Source organism: Sebastes umbrosus, chromosome 17, assembly GCF_015220745.1.
Source record: "Sebastes umbrosus isolate fSebUmb1 chromosome 17, fSebUmb1.pri, whole genome shotgun sequence".
NCBI classification, from domain to species: domain Eukaryota; kingdom Metazoa; phylum Chordata; class Actinopteri; order Perciformes; family Sebastidae; genus Sebastes; species Sebastes umbrosus.
This window is the reverse complement of record NC_051285.1, coordinates 13,851,562-13,876,118: the sequence shown is the minus strand read 5'-3', so window position 1 is coordinate 13,876,118 and position 24,557 is coordinate 13,851,562. Positions and strand designations below refer to the sequence as shown.

The window sequence follows — 24,557 nt, the reverse complement described above, 5'->3', positions numbered from 1 at the left end:
TATTACTGTATGTCTGATTTTTTTTATGCAACTGTGGAGAAGCCAAAATCAATTTCCAAGAATAATTAGGTCTGAGAAAGTTTTCTCTTTCATAGCACCTGTGCGCTGAGCACCTGCCCTGTCAAGTACAGAAAATGTAGGATCCCACGTCTTTGGCTTCAACTGTTGTGGGATTCATAACTACAAATATCAAGTACCCCTCTAGTCAAGTGCCACCTCTGCAGATAACAGTTAACAATAGCCAAACCTAGTGGGAGGGTGTGAATATGTTTGACAGGACAAATTTCCAATTAAATAAATCTGTATGCAGCAAACTCAGAGATTGTGGATCCTTGGTGGTCCATCGCCACAGGAATTGTGTATTGCATGTCTGTTTTAAACTTTTAAACACATCAAAGCTCTACAAAAGAAACAGACAATTTGTTTTTGAAACATATTTTAATTATTACTATTATTATTGATAGACTATTGTTGAACAGAGGTACAGGTATTGGTATTGCAACAGATTGTAATACTGTGGTGCAGCTGTGAGAGCACTTTGGTAAACCACATGTGCCGGAGAGAGTGGATTTCAACAGCACGACGAATTCATATTGATCTGGTCAATATGGCGGCACATCTACTGTGTGTAATGATGAGGATAAATACAGACAAGTGTGACGACTGCAGGGAGATCATCTATAAAAAAACAAAAAAATTTAAAAAAGGATATCGCTCGGCACTATTCTAACTCCTCTCTGTTATCTCACATCAGTTACTGGAAATACCCTTTACCGGTTGCTTTTGCAAAGGAAGTGACATCATTCCCAGTGTCTGACTAGAAGCAAAGATGGTGGTCTCTTCTGCTCTAGATTTGTCTGTATACAGCCAACCAGGTGGGTCGAAATGTATGTTTCATTTTGACCTGATGATCTCTTCTAGGTTATTTTTTTTCTTTGCTGACTGACTGATACACATGTATTTTTTTTTTTTTTTAGTTTTCATAGACTCAGTACTAGTAAAGAAATATACTGTATTGTGAACTATCAAAATAAATGAAATTATGTTATTTACATAACATAAAAACGATACTTCATCACGGAACCGTTTTTTTTTTATATATATATATCTATATATATATATATATAAGAATAGGCTACTGTATGTCTGTCATGCTTTCATCTGAATAAATGAAGCCATGAATGAGGTTGTACAGAGCTGAAATAAATCCTCTTCCATCCTTTTAACTGTACTGCTCTCCAAGAGTGCTGCTGGTTCTTCGGCATCCATTCTTTCTCTGTTTGACTGCACCTAAGACTGCAGTACTTTGTGCAAATAGGCAGCCCTCATAAACGGCTAATTATATAATTTTACCACCTAAAACATTTCTCCAAACCCGTACAAGTGGTACACCTTAGGCTGCAACAATTATACCTTTCTTTACTGCTGGAATATGTGGATGAAATATGCCTTTAAGTGTTGGAAAAAAATATGTAAACAAGGCTTCATATGTGTACATGAGTATCACAAAATATCAAGATTAATATGATATCAATTCAGAATGATTAGTGAAACTGTGCGCATTGAGGAAAAAACGTTGAGTTTGCTACACAAGCACCCGAATGCTGCTGAATTTGGCGTTATCAAGATGTCGTGAACGAAGCAGTTGACAAAATTACAAGGAGGGATCAAATGCACCATTATTTTCTTAATAGCAGTCTGTGTAAAATGTAAACTGTAATACTGCAATCCAACATTACAGGAAGGCAACGCCAATACTGTGTGGAGCACAGAATTATAGCACAAGTGCTGTCTTTGAGCTGTCGTTTATCGTTTTCTATGAACACTGTATTTAACACATTTGTGAGAAAAACTCTTGTTTTCCCAATACGGTAGCCTGCTTCAACATTTCTGAGCTCTACCTCTACACACTTTTCAGTTATTTTTGTTCCACCAAAATCCTAGGACAAGCCAACAAAAACGTATCCTTTGTGAAAAAGCAAATACATATAAAAAATGCAGTGAATAAAGAATTCATAAATAAGGTTCAATAAAACATGAACATTGGTCCATATTCTCATATTGCCTTGTAGAGCTGCTCCACCATTAGGAAGTTTCCATGTTGAGCCCGGATCATCACTGAAGGGTAAGTCGCCCTTTCTCGCTCCTTGAGCTCTGCAACATGTGCTCAGATGAGAGAACGTTAAAAATAAATAAAAAAGTCTTTCGCCTCGTTCCTTTTCCCTCTTCCTCGTGATCTATGTTTTCTTGTTGCCTCTTTAGTCTTTCTCCCAACCTCTCTACCCTCTTTTTCCTTCTATCTGATCAATCTCTCCTCGGGGTTTGGAAAGATACATTAAGGGGAGCTAAAAGTTCTCTCTGTTTTTGTTTTGTTTTTTCCATCCAAAGTTTTCCCCGTTCACCCCCCAGCCTTAGATAAGAGACTGCGGGGAAGCTGACGTCTCCTCTTCCTCCTCCTCCATATAGCGGGAGGAGCTGGATGAGGATGTTCCCTCCTCGCTTCCTCCTCCTCCTCCTCCTCCTACTCCTCCACCTCCTCCTCCTCCTCCCCTCCGCCTCCTCTCTAGAAGGGCGAGTCGGGGGAGTAGACGATACTGGCTGAGCTGATGGAGATGTCATCAGAGTCAGATGGGAGGCTGGGGTTCGGGGAAGGGTCAGAGCAAGTGTCAGGGGTCAGAGAGGGAGGGGCTGTGGGCAGGCCAGGGAGGCAACTGGGAGGCTCCGCCCGTCGTTTTTTTGTTGTTGATGTTGTTACTGTCGTCACCGTCGGCATCATCTGCAAAGGCAGTAGCTTCACATCCGGGTGGCGTCCTCGTCTGAGAACCTGCCCCTCCTTATCAAGAGAGGTGGCCTGAATGACGGAGAAACAGGAGAACATTATGATGTGATCCAGCTCAGCAGCACTGTAATCCAGTATGGAGGACCAGGAGAGCCTTGCACATGTTCGTTAAGTTATTAATTGACATTTAATTGGACTGTCAGAAGAGGGATTAACAAAAGCAGAAATAGTAAATTAATAAAAGGGATCTATAAACAACTAAATCAATTTAAATATATTTATCAATACCAAAATGAAAAGTTTTGATTCAACATCACAGTTCTTAAATTATCTTTAATGAGCATTTTCAGCTAGATTAACACATTGAATTGTTGTGTTCATTTGTTATTAAGGCTGTCAAAGTTAACGTGATAATAACGCGTTAACGCAAATTTGTTTTAATGCCACTAATTTCTTTAATGCATTATCGCAATCGATCTTTCAGAGGTTGTATCGGGCTCAATTTTAAAGCTACTGGTATCATATGAAACTAAAAAATGTAAGGAATCCGTTGCTGTCAAGTCATACTAGCTTGTCGCAAAGGAGGTTAAATAACGCTCCAAACTTGTGCAAAATTTTGGCAAGGAAAAACTGTCATAGCCATTTTCAAAGGGGTCCCTTGACCTCTGACCTCAAGATATGTGAATGAAAATGTGTTCTATGGGTACCCATGAGTCTCCCCTTTACAGACATACCCACTTTATGATAATCACATTCAGTTTTGGGGCAAGTCATAGTCAAGTCAGCACACTGACACACTGACAGCTGTTGTTGCCTGTTGGGCTTGAGTTTGCCATGTTATGACTTGAGCATATTTGTTAATGCATAAAAACATATGTGTGAATAATTTGCGATTAATTGCGATTCGATATTTTAATCAATTGACAGCCTTAGTTCTGAATTTTTTCAAGTCTGTTATTAATTCCTCTTGTCTGCGTCCAATCACTGTAAATATCAACCAGTCAAACTGTAAACCTTTATAATTGTGAACCTCTAGGTCCTCCATAAATCAATGGTGGATAAAGTCACACAACAGGAGTTGGGCAATGGGAGCTGAAGAGCAAGCTCAGGTATTAGAGGCAGCCAGGTAGGGAGCATGACATCCATCAAGAAAATCACTAAAATTGACTGTGACAAGCAGGGAACAGGGTTATTTCTTTGGAAGGCAGCATTCACAAAGAAATTGTGTGAACAGAAAGTGACTGCAGCAATCCGTTTGTTTACTTTGTTGAAGATAGATTGTTGAAGGTAATTTTAAGGATAACTTGCACTTCCTTATTTCACACACCCAGAAATCCAGGAGACAACATAGAGGACGAGGCTTTAGCAAGACACAGACGACAACGATGCATGTGCTGCAAGAAATCAGTGTTTACATCAAGCGAGGGATGAAAGAAAAGGGGCAAAAAGCCAAGCACAAAAACCACAGAGCAGGGACAACATGAAGCTGTCAAAGCAGCACAGCAGCAGCAGCCAGTCAGCTGCATGCAGGGAGGAGGGAGGCAACACTTTAAGAGACACTATTTTGTTGTGATTTCTCGCTGGGACCATCTACCCAGTTGTGTCTCTATGGAAACCTGGCGTACCTTATCCAGTACATGGCCGGGTGCTGGTAGAAATCCAACGACCCAGATCTCTGCATAGAAAAGCTGTCATCCAGCTGGATACAAGGAGAAACCAGCACAATCAATCTAAACACCAGTTCACTTGAAAACAGAACTTCACTCAGAAAGTCGTATCCGTCTTTTAGAGGCAGAACAAAATTAAAAGAAAGTTGCAGAAAACAGTAGACCTCTGTATAAACCAATTCAACTTTAGATGAACCTAACAATCTGTCAGACCAGTTGCTTTATGGGTACTGTAGTTTTTAGGAGTGGTGACTTACAGAAATGACCGATACTCCTGCAGTGGTGTCGTTGCCCTTCGGACTGGTGTTGAAGTGCTTCTTTATCTTCCCTGCTACCGACAACTGGTGATCGTTCTCACATAGACCCTCATCCTGTATCGAGCAAAGCGAGAGGAGAGGAAAAAAAAATCAGCGCTTATGGGAAAATACTGTGCGACTCAATAGATGTGAGCTCCATTAACGCTGTACTTACAGTGACCCAAGGGTGCTCTAGCACCTGGAGTGCAGTGTATCTCTGATCCACCTCCACCTCCAGCATGGATCGAATCAGCTCCTTCAGCAGTGAACAAACATTGGTGAGTCAAGACAATTTTCTCCGACGTGTGGATTTGTTCACACACACACACACAAACAGATCATGCCCTTACTAACATGGATATTCACCTTGGCTGTCTCTGACACGTTGTCCCAGTACGGTAGAGGAAATTCAAGCTGTCCCATTAGTATCTGATCAAAAAGCACTTCCTGATCGTCACTGCTACTGCAAACAAAACATTTCCACGTATATACTGTAAATAAAATATTGCTCTGATTAACGTTGTTCACAGGAGTAAAGATGCCGGATGTGACATGCGAGTAAAAGTGATATAGGAATTTCACTTGGTGGTGATAGCTTACCCTCTAAAAGGTGGGAAACCACATAGCAGGATGTAGGTGATGACTCCAGCTGCCCAGATGTCCACCTTAAGGCCATACCTGCACAAAGACAAACATATATAATGAATTCAAGGCAAAGATAAAGAAAAAGAAGGAAACATGCAGAGCAGCATTGTTCTTTTTAAGACTAAATTTCTATGCAAGAATGAATGAATTAATGTGTGTCCTCTGATTTGTCCCTGTATCCTCAACTCTGCTTTATTCCGGCCATCAATGATCGATTCCAACACACAAGGCACCCTTTGGTGCCAGTATGAGACGCACCAGGCTTTCCATTAACTACAATGTAAACCCATCCGTGTCAATAGTAAACGCTCAGGGAAAGTGCTGTGGTGACATAGTTTAAAGAGCAAAAGACACACACAGGGCGGGCGGGACGGGGGGTGGATGGGTCCAACAAATACAAGGCTTTTCACTTTCCTGTTACAGCTGTTCATTCGTGTCCCGTGTTCACAACGTTCAGTGTCATTTTCACTGTACAAACGTAGTAATTTTAAGCCCAACCATGTAGTTTGTTCTTAAACCTAACTATAGTGATTTTATTGCCTGAATCTAAGCAAGTGTTTTTGTGTATTTCACAACATCAAGTATGCGTTTACTGCAACCGAAATGCGACGCCGAGAGGTCTGACAAAGTGTCAGTATGTGACAAGTTGGGATGAGAACGCGTTGCTGTTACTGATGCTCTTACCCTGTTTCTGCGATGATTTCAGGTGCTACATATGTCGGAGTCCCGCAGACAGTGTGGAGGGGGCCGTCCACCACAGTCGCCAAACCAAAGTCTCCTAGTTTCAGGCTTTTGCTGCCATCCCCATGCTCATACACCTAAGCACATAAAAAGAATACATACACAACAAATGCTATTAAAAATAGGATCTTAAAGTTTTTTTATGTGATTAGAGCATCTTTCAAAATATTCAGTTTTTGTTTGTATTGTCAGTGTACCCGGATCAAATCAATGGGGGGGTTAGCGATGCGCATTGCTGTCTGCTACAGTGTCACTAGGGGGCACCAAAGTCTAGTATGTAAGTATGCTATTAGTATACTACTTTTAAACTTAAAATAAGAGAGATGTACTTATCAGAGATAAACTTAACAAAATTATACTTAAGTATACTTAGTATATAGAAAAGTCCAAGTGTACTATACAAGTATACAGAAAAGTCCAGGTATACTTGGCTTATACTGAAAAGTATACAGAAAAGTATAAGTATATTTGGTTAAGTACTATAAGTTTACTTAAGAAAACTTACAGGTATAGTTGCAGTAAGTGGGCTACAAGTATATAACTAGTAAACTAACAGTATACCTATAAGTTCACCTGTAGTATAGTTCATATTATAGTTGCAGTACAAAATACAACTTGGATGTAAACTACTTGTGTACTCAAAGTTTACTACAAGTACATTGATATTAGTATCCTTATTACATAAAGTATACTTGAGATTACACTTGAACTATACTTAAGTTTACGTCATAAAATAAATTTGAAGTATACTTCTTTTGTGTAAGGGTGGTAAAGAGGTAGTTCAATGTGCTATACATGTTTGTGTATGTAATAGAGGGGTGGCCTAAATTATAGTAGCACCTTATAATATAGTATGACTAGAAATAAACTATGACCTTAAAGCTGCTATACATATTTTAATATTAACAGCTGGTCCGGCGTTTCAGCGTCTTTCAACTCATTGTTTTGGTTTTATGGGTAAGGAGTGACTCTGGGTGGTAGACTCTAGGTGGTAGACGGGGCAAAGGAGGGGATGAAGAGCAGCAGTTGATGGAAGAGGATGAGAAGCCAACCAGGAGGTCGACAGAAGGGAGGAGGAGGAGGGAGGGAAGGCACATACGAGGGAGGGCTGGAGAAGGAGTGTGCGGGAGGTGTGAGGGCAGCAAGGATGAGTCATCTCTCTCCTCTGTGAGAGTCCAGAGTGAGTGATATTACGTTCATTCACAAAGGAGGGAGGCTACACTGCGGCAAGTTATATGACCATGAACACAACACAAACACATGGTTGTGAACTCACCAGCAGGTTTTCTGGTTTGATGTCTCTGTGCACAATGTTGAGGCTGTGGAGGTATTTAATGGCGTTGGCCAGATTGTAGAGCATGCCGCTGGCGTCTCTCTCCGTGTACCTGTTGGCTGAGGTGATTGCGTCGAACAGATCTCCCCCCTGCAGGAAAAAAAAAATCATGATGGGCGGGCGGTTCGTCAGTAACAGGAACAATCTCGCAGGAGTTTGTTTGGTGTTTTCACACACAGGACCTGACAGGTTCACTTCCAAGTTGCTCGTCTTTTTCTGCTGAGAGGAGATTTCGGCCAGAAAGTTGATTGAGTAACGAGGGTTTTTGTTTGCTCAGCAGCTGGAGGGGTAAACTGTGTCCTCATTCCTCACCTATTGAAACATCTCCTCCTCCCCCCTGTCTTTAATATTTCCCTTTCATTTTAACTTTTTCCCTTTAATTCCACCTTTTCCTCTTTTCTCGCAGGCTTTTTTCTCAGTTCGCATATTTTTCATTCTGTATGAATCTCCCCCTCCTATTTCTCTCTCTCGCTCTCTCTGAGTGGACTAAGTGGAACAGAGGCTTAAAATAGGGCTGAATCTCTCTAGCTCTCTCTCCCAGCACAGACTCAGACACACTGTCAGCGTCCGGCCTGCACAGGGGACAGTTATTTAAAATATGAGCGCTGTCAGCCTCTCACCAGTGCATTTGCACTTCTCTACCCCAACTGTGTGGTCAAAAGTATGTGGACACTCAGACATTATACTTATCTGTGATTGTTAAGCATCTAGTATCCAAAGGCATAGACATTAATATGCTGTTATAACATCCTCCAGTCTTTTGGGGAGGCTTTTCCACAAGGTTTTGGTGCCTGGCCGCTGGGAGTTTCAGCTACAAGAGCTTCGCTGCACCCGATTTGACTGTTTTCAGGCCATTATATAGGTGTTATCAGTGGCTATAAGCACCATAGATGTGGGTCATTAGGGGCCTACTATGTTGTAAAAGTGAAAATGAAACTTAAAAGCAACACATTCTAACATGTTGTAAAACTGAATGAAACGACATGTTTTGGACATGAACAAAAAGGCTTCTTTGTGTTTAGGCAATAAAATTACAATTTCTTTAGGTTTAGGCAAAAAAACTACAACTTCTTTAGGTTTAGGCAAAAAAAACAGTTAGGTTTAGGCAATAAAACTTCAACTTCTTTAAGTTCAGGCAAAAAAAAATTAAACTTCTTAAAGGTTTAGGCAAAAAAACACTTTGTTAAGTTTAGGGAAAAAAGTGTTTTGGGTTAAAATAACTACAAACACAAAGACAACTATACATTGTTGCTTTCACACGGGATGCGAAATCTGGTCTCCTGGGTGAAAACCCTGTGTCATCGCTGACCTCCAACCTTTATGGAGTTCCACTCTGTTTATACTACAGCGCCTGACTTCCTCTTCTGCTCCTGTCATAATTACTATGTTCGCTAGAGGTCGCTGTTGGGTTCTTTTATATCTTCTTTCGATGATCTACCATGTGAATAGATGATAAAACCTACTAGTGGATGTAGTAGGCCCCTACTGACCCACATCTATGAGGCTTATAGCGACTGATAACATCTATTTTAATAGCCTGACAACAGTCTAATCAGTTGAGGTCGGCCTTGGGTGCTGGATGACGAAGCCTGACTCACTGGTGGCATCCCAAAGGTGTTGGATGGGGTCGAGGTCAGGCCAGTTAGGTTCTTCCATGCCATATCGAAAAACTATCTCTTTATGGGCCTTGTCATGTTGAAGCCAAAACTGTTGCCACAAAGCTGGAATATAAAGTTTTCCCATAATATACCATACTTTTGTCTATAATTTGCATCATCTTTCTCCCTCTCTTGCTGCTCTTACCCTACCCTTACCCTTCAATGCATCCATCTGTCTCTCTCCCTCTCTCAGTCCCTGCCATTCTGGCAGAGACTCTCTCCACTTCATTCATCCACAGCCTCCTCTCGATCCTCCTACTTTGGACACGCTCACACGTACACACACACACACACACACACTTCTTCCACAGATTGCCTCTCATCTATATTCTGTAGTACTCTACACCACAACACGAACAGATGGATTACACTCCTGGCTCCTGAATTATGCACAAACATTTCTTGACTCAGAGAGCAAGAGAGAGAATAAAGAATGTGAACACACGAGCGCTTCGGGCCACAGACCGAGTCTCTCTGTCCCACAATGTGGAGATAAAGATCCCCAACATACAGTATATAGAGAATACATCTATCCGTTATCTTAGTTTGGCCAAATATTCCAGCATGTCCATAACCAGAGCAGGTTACCCACAAACACATACAAATAAACATGTTGTATACAAACATGAATACACACCTTGACCAGCTCCATGACCAGATAGAGTTCGCTGTAAGTGTCCACCTCCTCTATGAGCAGGACGATGTTTGGATGTTTGACCCTGCGGAGGATGGCCACCTCGTTCTGGATCATGTGCTCCTAGAAATAAGAATTGAAATTGATTTACAACCAAGGGAAACAAATTTAGTAAAGCAATAAAGAATCCTCTGTTGGTGTGATGGGTGTGGTGAGAAGTGTGCTCAGTTGCACCTTTAACCACACCCAACAGTGATGTCACGGTGTACTGACACACACTGGAGTACACTTCTACATTGCTGCAGTGAGGTGAAAAGTTAAACCACTGGAGGTCAGTGACAACACAATTTTCAGATGGTGTTAAAGGCGACTTATTATGCTTTTGTGCTTTTTCCCTTTCCATTAGTGTGTTATATAGTTTTTTTCTGCATGTAAAAGATCTGCAAAGTTACAAAGCCCAAAGTCCACGCCAAAGGGACTTACTCTCCACGACAGAAACACTGCTCCTGAACTGCCTGAAACTCCTTGATTGAAGTCCCGCCTTTTCTTCTGTAACGTGGTGATGTCACCAAGTAACACATTTGCACAATTCCTGCCTAGCGGCTAGTTTGGCACGCCCTCAAACAAAGCTAGTTAGAGTGGAGCTGGAGCAGTGTTCGAACAGTTTGGTTCAGTTGACCAATCACAACAGAGAAGGCCAGCTGACCAATCAGAGCTGGAGCTCAAACAGAGTGTTTCAGACAGAGGGTTAAAAGAGGTGCTGCAGCACAGCCGATATGAGAAAAGTAAAGCATTTTTTGAACATTAAAATATCCAAACATGTTCTAGTAGAAACCTACAATACAAGTGTGAACCGGAAAATAAGCATAATAGGTCCTCTTTAACTAGTATTCAGAGTACTCTTTAAAGGGCTACTTATGTACATATATTTGAGCAGTTTTCAACACAAGTAATCTTTTAACATTTAAGCCAAGCAACAGTATTCCTGTGTTGGGTAGCCTTGCACAGTACTCTTCTGCCTTTGGAGTCATAGTTTACCTTGCCTCTGCATTTGCCCTTGTTGATGATCTTCAGAGCGTACTCCCGTCCCGTGGTGTGCTCCACACATTCCCGGACGACTGCAAAGTTCCCATCACCCAACATGCGTCCCACCTTATAGCGGTCTGATATGTAGGACGGCACAGCTGGAACCTCATCGACTAGAACCTCAGCTGCAGGGAGGAAGAACGGGGTTTAGAATGACTGAGGAATTCAAGTTTACACTTAAGTGGTTTATTCACTTTTTTTCAGGCTGATAAGGATTCATTGTACACACACAGGTAAGTAGAGAGAAGAGACTTGTTAAAGACTAGCATTTACTGCTAATAACTATTAATTCATATATATTTAACAAAGCAAAAATGTGAGATTAGTAAAAAATATTTGCAAATAAATAACAGATTTATTAAAGAAGATGTAAAGGGATTGATATAAAACAAATAAATACAGATAACACAGATACTTAAAAATATATAGATTATTAAAAGTAGATTTAAACATGCAGTAGAACCATTATCAGTTATAAATAATTTTGTCCATGAATTTTATTTTTCAAATTGAGTTTCAAAGCCAATGAGGGCTCTATTTACATCCGACGGTTGACATTTTGTCACACTACGGCTCTGCGGAGAGCTCTGCAAATGGTAATCAAGCTGGCAAATGGAAAAGTAAACGCGGAGCTAACTGGTAAATTAAATTGCAAATATATGCAATCAATATTCAGTTAGAATTAATTAATTGATATATAGCATTTGAGAAGGTCCTCTATAGGTAAATCAAATCAAAGTTGAAAATGTCAGAGATCCATGACTCAACATAAAAGACATTCTTGGTATAATGCAGTGTTTTATGGAGTCAGAGAGGTGAAGAAAAACACCAAAGGAGGGGAAAAGTGTGAGAATACGTGGTGATGAGAGCAGAATGTACAACACAGAGACTGGAGAGAGAGAGAGAGAGATGCATCAAAGGTCATGAACATGATTCAGACATGCATGATGTTTGCAAGTACACCGCCTTTGCCCACTGACTGACAGATGGGACATTCATGTAACGATAAAATGTTCCTCACCTTCAGTAACGGGTCCGTCCCCGTCTTCCACTGAGCTGGAGACTTTAGTGGAAGACAGAGAGCTGGAAGAACCCTGGGACCCCTGCAGAGAGGGAGAGGGGGAGACAGAGAGCAGGATGGCAATTATTTAAATCTGTATTATCACCAAATATAGTTTGTAATCTGCACTCCACACTCAACAAAACACCACGGAGCAGTCCCTTCTGCCGGCCAAAACAAATATGCATGTCCAAAAATAGACAAAAAGGGGACATTGTGTGACTCGTCTCATCCTCAGAACATCCTTAAGTCTGTCCTTGTGTTTGCATGTCTGTCTGCTGTATTGTGCCACTCTGTGTTGTGTGTACACTGTGCTCACAAAAAGAGCCAGAGCAGATTTACTTAAGCTACTGAGCTGAATGTAAACCGGTTACTTATTCAGCAAACCACCTGTGTGTGTCCAGACGATTGCATGCCTCTCCATCCACAGAAGTCATTCCTATCTTATTGTACTCCTCACTACTACCTGTAATAACACCTAAAAACACAGGTTTTGGTGACACTAATAAAGGCGGATGAAGACTGCCTTTCATGTTGGTGAGTAAGAGGTCATTAAGGGGAAAAGAGATGCAGCGTCTGCATCTATCTAAAGACAAAAACTCATTACGCCCTCCACCTCGTAACCTTCTGTCTGGTTGTCATGGAAGCAACGAGGGCGGGGAGCGAGGATCTAGTCGGGACTGTAAATGAGAATCTACCCCTCTCCTATTTCTGTCTGTTTCCTCCACTCCTGTCCATCTCTCTGTTTTCCTCTCCTCCTAATCCTGTTGCCGGCTTCAAATTATTTTACTACATTTGGACAATTTGATTATGCTTCATTTGTGAGATGAACATTTTTCTCACTTTCCTTAGTCTCCACCTCTCTCCCGCCTCACCATCAGCCTTGAGGATACAGCAGTGAAAAATCTTTGTGGTTTGGTGGGGTTTCCAGTGCTCAAATAAATCCTGCAGGTGCGGCTGGCACATGCAAGCCTGGCCAGTGATGGAAGTGGACGCCATCATAATTCCTCTAAAATATGTTCAGTGCAGGTTGCAGTGTAAATGGTCTGCCCTATGTGTGTGAGGCATGAGCCAATCTATGTGCAACTGAGAGCAGCGCATCAGCAGATTTGTTGGTGACTAATGACTCATTTCAGTACAGGTGTAGTATTTTTGATGGTGAATTCATACCACATGGTATTATTCACACATCAATCAGTCCTGACTCCTTGGAAGAGATGAGATCTAAAAAGTGTTGCTGGATTAATGAATGCTGACCATTGTTATAATAACCAGCAAGCATGTGTAACAAGGTGGCCTGTAAAAGGAGGCAGATTTTATCAAGGCATGGTAAAAGTTCATGAAACAAAAAACTTCTTCAAACTTTTGACACTGTGTCAAATTAAATCGGATATTGTGCTTCTGATTTTACAAAGTGAGGTTTCAACAACATTGCAGATCAACATTTATTCAATTCAAATGCTTGCTGGGAACTGGAAATAACCTCTTATTTCTAAAGTGTCCAGTCAGACTGTGACACAGCCTGGAGAGTTTGCCGTCAAGGCAGAAACAGGAAAAGGCCACCCATCATAATGACTTAGAAAACTATTTGCAAAGCTGAGCTGCCCTATATCTCTGCCCAAGTAACTGTCAGCTCTTTTACTCATCTCCACTGCTGTGACCTGAAAGACACCCAGGTGAATGGAGCTGTGAGTCAGGCTGGATTTGGTTTATGTAACGTTGTTTTTGCTCGGGCACTCATCCCGGAACAAGAAAACCCACTTAATACCCATAAAGCCGATGACCCTCCTGTGCTTTATCTACAAAACATCCTTCTTCTGCTCCTTTATTCTCTACATCCCGACTCGTATATTTACCTCTCTTGTGCCCTTATCTCACGTCCAGCCCTGTCCTCTACTCGCTTTCTCATTTTGAACTCCTATCTCTCTCTTCCTGCCACCGAGGGAAACAAAATACTGTTGCTATGGAAACTGCTCACAGAGAGGAGAGAGGAGAGGCAGCTTATGAGACTTCCAGAGTGGAGACAGAAGCCTATATATGGCCATTTCCTGTCTGCGGGCTGGGAGGTAGCTTCAACCTTCTATGAACATTGTGCGTCTCTTTTTCCTGTGTGAAAAACTACGAGGCAGATGGAGTGAGAGACAGAGTAAGGGAAACAAAGAGACGGTGAGAAAGATGTATGGAGTCTGGTGTGGTTGATATTGATCATTATATTTGGCAGAAGCTGTCTTGTTATTGTTAGACCATGCAGCTTTCTCCCTGTTGCACAACACAACACATACTATTCCTAGCTCTACATCTCTACACGTTTGCTCTGGCTATGACTCACACACCACAAACAACAAAAAACTGACAAACCTTTTACATCCTGACTGCTCTTCAAACCCGCAAGGGCACTGAATACTGATCAGCGCATAAATGTGAATTAAACAGGAAGTCCATGATTGACCTTAAGCGTGGAGCGTCATCATCTCAGACGTGTAGCAGCAGTAATAATGAAAAGGGAAGGCTGTCAACTGTAGAATTCAGCATTAAAAATGCACCGCACATTTAAAACCAACTTAAGAGTAATGTCCTCCATGACCCGGTTTGAATCCGATTACGACACACATACTAAAGCCATCTTTCTCTCTTTCCCTCCCTCAGGCTGAGAGAGCCAAACCTCCTCTCCAGCAGCATTTCTTGTCACTTTCACTGTCACGCAATATCCAGCAGTAGCAGGATTTATTGTTGTTTGCTTCGCTGGAAAGAAATCTAATAAGATTTGATAGAAACAGGGTACTTTGTTTCGTCCCAAGTTCCCACTCTGTTTCTCATAAGGACACAAGGTACAGGATATAATATTTCTTGGCTCTTATTTTGGTGTCTAGACAGACGGGAAACATAATCTATTTGACTCTTATCTGAGGAGCTCAACTGTGTTGGGGGGATTCAGTGTTTCTGCTCTGCCAGTTGGACACAGGGAAGTTTACTAATCATGATCCTTATGGACCACAATCCTGGGAATCACAGGAACGTGATTAAATGCTTTAGGGAAAATTAAAAACTTAGGCTGACTATAAGCCAGAAAAAAAAAACATCCAGAACAGACGCAGTGGAACAGGGGAGATGAATGCACCTCTGGGACTGAGTTTGTGTTGTAATCTCTGTTCTGCTCTGCTGAATACAGACATGAGTTTAACAAAGGAGAACCGATCATCATCATTATCATCCTCCGTCTACTGGAAATGATCAACATTTGTTTTAGTGTTTGTGATAAACATGATGAACTGTTAAGGAGCATGAGAAGAAAAACACAAAATGAAAATGAAATGACAATGAATTTAATGATGACATCAACAAAATGGAAATGAATACATTAAGCAAAGAAAATACAAACAGAAACAAAATGAGCCAAGAAGAGCTGGCGGCCTTCCATGACAAAATGGACCAGGTTATCAAATATAATTGGCCTGTGATACAGAAGAGCACACAGACAATTTTCATATTTACACATGTATGTGGCAGTGCAAAAAATAGCCGCAGCCCTCTGCAAAATGGGATGTTGCCGATTAAAGATATGTAAATATGAGCCAGATTGGAGTCATTTGTAAACAATTTGAAGGAATAAAATGTTCAAAAAAGCAATGTTTAAGCTTTAAAATCTTCCACAGTTTCCACAGTCATGTGCTGCAGCCAGTCTTTTTGGCAGATACAGGAACAAAAATTGGACAAGCCATCTAATGACATCAACACGACATAAAATAAGAAATATAATACAACCAAATAACAAATACAATCCTCAGTGACAACACACTCACATGGATGAGATGAGACAATAATTAAAAACTTCATAGTACACTCCTTCAGTCTGCTCACTCTCTCATACACACACACACACACACACAATTTAATTATGAATCACAAAATATGGACGGTAATGAGAGATGGAGCATGCAATTCAATGGATTACGAACTTGAATGACTCAGCAGTGAGAGGAGGATGAAGGTACTACAGTTGACAATTAGCACTTAGTTGTTTCTCTCATCCGCTCATACAAACAGCTACCTGACTGTATCACAGCTGTTGCATTGGCATCACAGAGCCTCTGTTTGTCTTGCCTTCAATCTGTCGGTCACTGCTCTCTACGTATTGTCTTTTTTTAATGATTTATTTCCCTGTCTGTCTTTTTCACATCTAATGGAGGAAACAGACAGGGAAGAGCTGTGACCTCGGCGGATCGTTCGTGCTTTAGAGCGGATATTGACAGAAAACTAAATCCAGGATTTGTGTCTATGTGTGTCTGTAGGTTTAAAGAGGCTAAATGTGAGCATTTCTATTTCCTCCGCATGGCTCTCAACATGGCGACGGCTGAGCCAGCGGCTCGAAGCTAGCGGTGCTAACAGTGAAGACAAAGGAACCGGAGGGTGGGTGCTACGCTTCCACGACGGCGCCGTCAAATGGGATTGCGTTATCCGCCGTGTGAGAGCAGTACAGAGCAGCGGCAGTGGGCTAGCCAGTGGGGCACACTCACGTGCATGAGCATGTACTAAAAGCATGCACAGCCAGCCAGACTATGTCAACAAAGCACAGAGAAACTCGGATTAAAACACACCTAGAGGGAGAGCGACTTCATTCTCTGCTCAGGTAGACATTACTCCTTTATATCTTTACATAGCAAATAGTTGTTTGCTGCTATAATAATGCTCTGGATATCGTATAGAACACCTTTAATGTAAAGTATTAAAGCAATATTCTGTCCTTGGGTGTCCAGAAAGACGCCACTAAATAAAATGTATTATTATATTATTATGAATACAGAAAGCGTAGGGTGCTCTTAGAGAGGCAAGTGGCCCTGAAAGGACTTTTTCATGCTTCTGTTGCTAAATCATTAAAATGGGCCATACTATCGTGTATGTAACACATAACGTGCAAGCATGAATCAAGCGGTTGTCTGCTGCCCGTGCAGAAATGACGATTTCATGTATAAAAGTGCTTTTTCGGAAGCGTACACGAGCGTATAAGTGATTCTGTGTGCAATTGCCATGAACATGTTTGCACGTCTGTGTGCTTGCGGTCATATATATGTGAAAGGGAGAGGGAAAAGTCACAGTGTGATGCTATGTCTCTGTATTCTGCCCGGGGAAATAGGTTAGGATGGACTGAGCTGTGCGAGCAGCCTACATCAGGCAGCAAAGTGCCTCTAAGTGTTTAAATGCGGGGTCCAGCGAGGTGAACCATTTAAATGCTATACTTGTAGTAGGTCACTGAGTCTCTCTGGCTGCTGAGGAAATGGATTTATGGGAGCTTTCAATGCTTCATAAGCTGAAATTTCAACTAGATTTTTAGTCATATTTTGAGCCCCAGATGTTCTTTTAAGAACACAGATATTAAAATTAATTTAAAGGAAAGAAAAGGTCATCTCTGAGTCGTGTTTTGGTTAGATTGAGTTATGCATTTTTGGCGTAAGGGAGAGAAAGGTACTCGCTCGCCATTGTGAGCATAACAATAAAAGGATTTGGGTGTGTGTACTCTACACTTGTGATTATGCATGCATGTTTACACAGAGGTGACATAGAGGGAGAGGAAATGTGCAAATATAGAGTCAGAAACTTGGCGCCTACTTCTCAAAGAAGCTTAGAATTAATCTACAAGGGAAATGATGGAATATAATTTCTCCCTGTGAAGTTAATACCCTTTCAAGTGGGGAAAAGAGAGAGGGTGGAGGGAGCTGGCTGGCTGGGTGGGGAGGGGGGGAGTGAGAACGGGTGAGAGATGGAGTGAAAGAGAAATTAGAAGCTGTCAGGGAGGGACGGGACAGAGAGGGAGAGAATCGCTTACAGGGCGGATAGAAATAGTAAGAAGTGGCGGAGAGAATTACAGCATCATATAGCTGAAGGAGAGTGAGGCTGCGGAGTGGAGAGGAGAGATAATGGGCTGTGAGGCTTCCTCCCTTCCTCCCTTCCTTCCAGCCAAGCACATTGCAGGCTTAGTACAGAGCGTCAGTGAGTACAAAGACCCAAATAATCTCTTGTTGAGAAATACACGCTGTAAAACTAGAATTTAACGGCGGTATCACTGAGGCCAGGATTGCACTACGGAGCTAATTTGTGAATGCCTGATGAGGAAAGTGGACAGCAGCAAAGAGACGTGTAGTGTGGTTTAGTGCTGACCGATGATAAATCGTATTTTTATCGTCATCACGATGTGAACAAGCATGCCACAAAACTGCGGAATAGGAGCCTCCGTGTTATTATCATAACGCATGTACGCAACGTAACCCTCGGCTACACGAGCTAAAACAAAAGCTGTCTGTATATGTAGTCTAACTGTTTAGCTTAGTTTGCAACGTATCTTACAATTTGTGTAAACTAATCTGCTGGCTGAGACAAAGCAGCCCCTCCTCTCTACCAGCGGTACCTGCAGCGGTGATTCACATCAGCATGGGGAGGAGGACGGAGGTTCTTTATAGACATCACTCAGGAATATGATTTATTTTATTAACATTTAGATTGTTTCCAGTGAGATTTTAATGAGTTTATATGATGACTTTTGCTGTTGTAAACATGACTGCTGCTGCTACTCTAGAAACAACATTTAGCCTAGTTGCATTTAAAATATTCAATTCCAATCTGTTTCTGAATTTAAAGACAACCAGGCCGACGTAAATATAGCTAATATACACACTTTAATATTTGTTTATTTATCGCAAGTCGTATCGTCATCACAATATCGTGCAGGCCCAGAGTGGTTCTATGTGTTTTCCATTTTTCTCATTACATCTGGTTAGCCCTCCTTCACCTCTCTAACCCAGACTTTTCCGAACCTCTCTCTGTAACTGCGGGAGGAAATAGAGCAGCAGAAACACTGCAATTGTCTATATGAACTGCCCTGAATGTACCCAGAGAGAGAGAAGTAGACAGAAAGAGTTTATAAATGTGTGCTATTGCCAACCTCTTTCCCTTTTCAAATCTATGGTGACCCACTTCCATTATTATACAGACGACTGTGAGGAAGTTACAGTGCACCTTGTTCTGTTCTCAGCAGCTACAACCCAAATTTGATGTTCTCATGATCTGTCCCCTTCATATCACATCAATATAACCTCATCACTGATGGATTCAGAAGCCTAAGGGCCAGACTCTCCTCCACCATCCATTCATTCTTCCTGGCACGTCGAACGCAGCACGAGACTGAAGCTACTGAGCCCAGGACATGAATTCTTTATGCTATGCTGATTTTAGCTCATACACACTCATTTATATACAGAAATAATTCAGAAACCACTCAATTTTCTGTGTCCTATTATTGACTCCAACCACATTCTTCCCTAAAAAAAAAAAAAAAAAGCTTTGTGCCGGCACCGATACAGAGCTGCATAATTGCAAAAATAAATCATAGCTACACCCCTGCTGACAGGTAGAAAAGTGGTTGAGAAAAACACAAGACACGTGCAGGCGAGATATGAATACATGACAGGTTCACATATACTGCTGTGTCTGCGTGTGAATGTAAGAGGGTGAAGGAACTAAATCAGCAGCAGGCTTAGAGTTCCTGCAAATTAAAGAGCCGCTGTGAGAAAACAGGGTGTGATTAGGATTTGAGGCTGATATTAAAAGCTCGCCGTCGTCACTGTCAAGGACTGGATTAGCAAATACTTTGATCTTGAACACATGCACACACACACACGCACATGACCCCTCTAATGTGAGATTCAAGGTTTGTCCGTTTGAGTTGCATGCTCCCTCTCTGCACAGTCTCTCTACCAGCTTTACAGTGTACATAGTGTGTTTGCATGTCAGATCCTCTTTCTCCCCCCTGTCAGCTACAGAAAACACATTATGATGTTTTAACAGGGATTTAACAGGTCAATGTCGGAATACATGATAAAAAGACGGCTGAAATAATCTGATTCACTAGTATAAAATGTGTTTCTAAGTTCTTTTCATAAAAGGACATGTACAAAATTACATGGCTTTATAAAAAAAACTAATCCTAGATCAGCAGTCTGTACTGATTAGGTCTTTTCTTGATGCAAACCAATTTTTCGCAGAATAAAAACAGACATGAAGACTGGAGCAGGCTGCTCACAAAGCCAGCCATCAGTCTCATTTTTTTTAGATCAGATATTGCACAAATTACTGACTGACGTATCTCTAAAAGTCAGTGATAGCATCGTTCATTGTTCAGCTACCAAAGGCAGATAGAGTTCACGGCGAGGAAACAGAGCTGTGGGTCAGCAGCATATGTGGGAACGTGACAGCAAAATCAGTGTGAAATGAGGAATTGCCCTTGAAAATCTATTAACAATGGATAAGAGTCGTAACATTAGAGGATCCTAACTGAGCCTGGAATCCCAAAGCAGCACCTGTGTGAGGTCAAAGGTCAACGCCCCGCCCCTAAAGATGTTGGGATGTTGTGGTTTCTTCGTGTTTCTAGCGACTCTAAGATGTAGTCGGCCTATGCTCAGTCACGGATTTCTCCTTTTCCTGAGAACATAGAGGGAATGTGTTATAGATTTAGTGCCACTAAATGGGAATGTTTGTGTGTGTGTATGCGCGTGTATTCTCGGCTTACCCGGCGTCGGCTGAGGCTGCCCGGGCTGGTCGGGGAGGGGCTGGGAGATTTTCCCGAATGAGGAGTGGACAGCTGACTGGCCGGCGTCCCGTTCACTGGAGGGAGAAAATGAGATGGAGCAGGGTGCATGAGATGATTGGTGAGAAATATTTCAAATAGATGATCCTTTAAATGTGAACGCATGTTTTCTCGATCAGTTTTATTTCCGAGTGTCTAGCAGCAGCCCACACTTCCGCCCTCAGCATCTCTCCATTCACATGAATGAGGCGGAGGAGGAGGAGGAGGAGGAGGAGGAGGAAGAGTGAGAGAGAAAGGAAAAGAGCACTGAAGTCCACACTGCTCTTTTTTTTTTTTATTTCAGCCAGAACACAAATCCTGTTGCTCCAAATCTCCCTGAAATAAGCCGGTCAAACCTGAACCTATGAACATGAATAATTACAGCAGGCTTCGAGTGCCAACAACACAAACACCAGGCTGTCCTAATTTTCAACCAGATCCTCTATTTGGTTGCACTTGTGACCTCAGCTCGGTCTACTTTTCCAGCTGCAGCACAGCACAACAAACCCAGCGGCATCACCTCATTAAACAAAAGAACATTAGATTAATCAACGCTGCGCCCGAGTCCTGTGTGTGGTCAAGCAAAAGCCAGATTCCAAAAAAAAGCCCAACGGCATAATTAACCTGCACACAAAACATAAGCCTGCTTTTTTGTCCTATATACTGACAACATGGGTTATTGTCTCCTGGCAACAAGACACCTCAAATCAACTCAGGGTTGTTCTTACTGACATACAGAAACTGCAGTAATTGGAGAAAACAAAAAATGGTAACAGAGACAATTGCTTATTCCTTGACAGTGGGAGGAGGAGGCAGATCAAGAGCTTTGATAAATCAGCTTTGATGGTCTGGATAATTGATATTAAATAAATTATGTGACTTATAGGGTGGTGAAATGTATTTAAAGTAACTGAGATATGGCCAATAATGCAACTCCTAAATTAAAAAGATCACCAGATTCATTATTTTTTGCCCACTTCTGAGTCTTTCTTTGATCATAATCTCATCAATTATTGCACATTTTCGAGCCTTTGTTGTAAGCATTGCTGCACGTGAACAATATTTCATCTGCTGTCTCCACCTATAATAACATTTCCCATCCTTCTTCTTGATGGAGCAGAGAGAAGTGAAACCTGTGGGAGCAAAGTGGTCCATCCATCATTCACTGTATATCTTGTTTATTCCCCCTGCTGAGATCAGACAACTTTCTGAATTATTCAAGACAAAGAGAGATCAAGCCAACAGCAGACACACATACAGCATATAGCACAAATAGCACCGGCTACCACTGCATTCTTGAAAAATGAAATGAAGAAGCTGCTATTGTTGAAGCAATTCCTGGACATCTTCATTGATGAAATTCAGCATCAGCGTTACGCACACAGACAGACACTCCTCCCGGTTACACAACGGTGAGTGTTCTCACATTTAAAGACATATTTCATTAATATAGTGCTACAAAGTCAACGGTATTCAAGTCACATCCGTGGAGAAAACAATAACCCGCATTATATATCGAGCAGGAACGCGTAAAACTAAAATTAAAAACGTCTTTTACGCAAAATATGGTGATTTTATGTTCCTACCTTCCACTTCCAGCATGATGGAAAAACACAGTGATAATCCAACGCGGGGTAAAGAGAAGAAGAAGAAGAAGAGCACCTCTGTACGCGCTCCGTGCGAGTGTGATAGTAAAGTGTGTTGAATGGGAGAGAGACGGAGCAGAGCTGGAGCTACTACACCGGGAGGCGGAGAGACAGCAGGCTGCCTGCGCACACTATGACGCGCACCGGCACAGAGAGAGAGGGAGAGAGAGAGAGAGAGAGAGAGATGGAAGGGTAGAAGTAAATTACATCTATGATTTCAATATTTTGGCATTTTTACCTCCCTGAGAAGAGAACTAGCCTACATTGAGATGTTGTACTGGAGGAGAAACTGGGAGAGTAGTGATGCGTTCAAGAAGACTGGGATGGGATGGTCAGGGGGTGGGCAGCCTGTCCTACATGGATACTGAAGGCTCTATTGTTCCTTGTCCAAACATCTTCAAGAAAACAAATGCTGCTATTTTGGAACTGAAACATTTTCACCCAAAGCAACAGCAGTAGAGGCCTCAGTAGAGGCTCTGTATTTCAGTTTTTTTCTCATTCCTGCAGTTATCTGGCCAAGATAAAAGATGTTGAGGTATTTGCAAAGCAGCTTGAAGGTTGAATGCAGAAAGATAATATGACACCCTCTCAAATTGCCACTGTGCCCCTCTCCATTTCATTGTATATAAAGATGTAATATATATTTATTGTCCATGTCCACCTGCACAACCCCTCCACACTTAAAGGGACCATGCAAGAATGAGATTAAATGGACACATTTTTAGCATTGACATTAACACACGTGACTTCATTTGAAAGCATCTGTCTTGCCTTTTGGCAGTGATGTAGTTTATATGTGATCAGAGAGTACATGGTGATGAATGTGAGATGAGACGAGGCTGTGTCCATTCAAGTATGGTCACGTAGTTCACCTCATCCATACCTGTGCATAGTCAGAGCAGGCTCAGGTCCAGGGAATGGCTCGTGTGCCACAGGCGCGTCCACACCTGGTTCTTGGCTTCATTATTTTTTTAATTGTTTAATATTTTTAAGCTGCAGTTGGTAGAATTGGAGCAAATATGAATAAAAAAAAAAGCTATTTTTATAAAATGGTCACTTTATCCTGACAGTGAATGAGACAGGTAATCTGAGAAAAAAAATCATGTGTCTATGTGTCCTTCGGTGCTCCTAATGGCATCTACAAGATCTAACAGACCAAAGGAAAACAAGCAGTCAGAGCTGTTCTGGAGTCTGCCGTCCAGCTGCCGTCTATTAGTCAGTCACTTGCGAACTCCGACCAAACGGTCAAACTAGGCAGAGTTGATCAAATATGAATCAATATTCTGTTACTGTAATGCCCATTTCTCGCCTCAAATGTTTTCAGAAACATCTTGTAGTGTACTGTTTAGCTGTAAAATGAGAAAGTTTGTGATCAAGCAGTCATGTTGAGATCTTATTATTATTGTTATTATAGATTTTTTGCCCAATGATGCCAACAAAATGTTGCCTACTGAAGCTATAATAACTTTATTTTAGGATTTTCAGTATAATACAAACACTATAATTTGAGCACCTCCGCCACGGTTATCTTCACAAATACAAATCATATGTTTTCAACATTACGAGTAAAATAAAGTACATACACAGCGATAGAGGGTACACATTCACATCGTCAGTCCACTACCCTTGAGGTCTTAGTACAAGGCTCCAAATTCTGACACACACTCATGGCACCTAAGACGGCGACTAGTGGGTTAGGTTCCCAGTCCTTCTCAAAGGCATTTAAGAAACATTCAAATACACTCTTCCAATAAGTAAACAATTTCCGACATGCCCAAAGAGAATGTGTCAATCATCAAGGGTTTGAAGTAGCTGTACAGTGGTTATTAAAGCCAGTTGGCCATTTAAAAGGTACATCGTGTAGGATTTGGCGGCATCTAGTGGTGTGGTTGAAGATTGCACACAACTGAGTACCCCTCTGCTCACTCAATTCGACTGACAAGATTTCACCTCATTCAGAGGTTATTATTTTACCATAATAACACTACTTTCGGAGCGACGGAAGTCAGACGGCAGCTGGCGGTACCACGGTTTCTGCACTATGCGGCTCACATTACCGCAGTTTCACAAGCGTGTCAGAGAACTATGGTGGCCTTCAGGTAAAAACACGAATGTCTCTCTCTATAGCCAGTGTTTGGTTTGTCCGTTCTGGGTTACTGTAGAAACATGGCTGAGCAACATGGCGGACTCTGTGAAGAGGACCTGCTCCCTATGTAGATCAGGTGATTATACACTAATGAGAACATAGTTATGAATATTATATTCCATTTCTGCTAATAGATCCCCCAAAATGTTACACACCGTTCCTTTAATCCTATTAGGTCCCCTTTTTAGATTTTTGCGTCAACAGTAGCACACACACACACACACGCACACATACACACACAGATCCGCTGAA

General features: G+C 41.7%; 1 protein-coding gene across 5 annotated transcripts in view; it reads right to left on the bottom strand.

The window, feature by feature from the left end:
* Window positions 1-419: 419 nt before the first annotated feature.
* dclk1a (doublecortin-like kinase 1a) overlaps window positions 420-24,557 on the bottom strand; it is a 61,238-nt gene continuing 37,100 nt past the window's right edge. For 2 of the 5 annotated variants that reach the window (XM_037748306.1, XM_037748307.1), the window contains 12 exons: window positions 20,457-20,551; window positions 11,861-11,942; window positions 10,792-10,964; window positions 9,757-9,876; window positions 7,405-7,551; window positions 6,072-6,205; window positions 5,343-5,420; window positions 5,109-5,205; window positions 4,918-4,998; window positions 4,704-4,817; window positions 4,405-4,478; window positions 2,651-2,851 (listed from right to left, as the gene is read on the bottom strand). In XM_037748306.1, the coding sequence (XP_037604234.1) occupies window positions 2,794-2,851; window positions 4,405-4,478; window positions 4,704-4,817; window positions 4,918-4,998; window positions 5,109-5,205; window positions 5,343-5,420; window positions 6,072-6,205; window positions 7,405-7,551; window positions 9,757-9,876; window positions 10,792-10,964; window positions 11,861-11,942; window positions 20,457-20,551 (1,253 nt within the window). In that variant the 3' untranslated portion in view covers window positions 2,651-2,793. Of the gene's footprint in view, window positions 2,852-4,404; window positions 4,479-4,703; window positions 4,818-4,917; window positions 4,999-5,108; window positions 5,206-5,342; window positions 5,421-6,071; window positions 6,206-7,404; window positions 7,552-9,756; window positions 9,877-10,791; window positions 10,965-11,860; window positions 11,943-20,456; window positions 20,552-22,099; window positions 22,363-24,557 lie in introns of those variants that run through there. The other 3 variants (XM_037748310.1, XM_037748309.1, XM_037748308.1) reach the window with 3 other exon arrangements.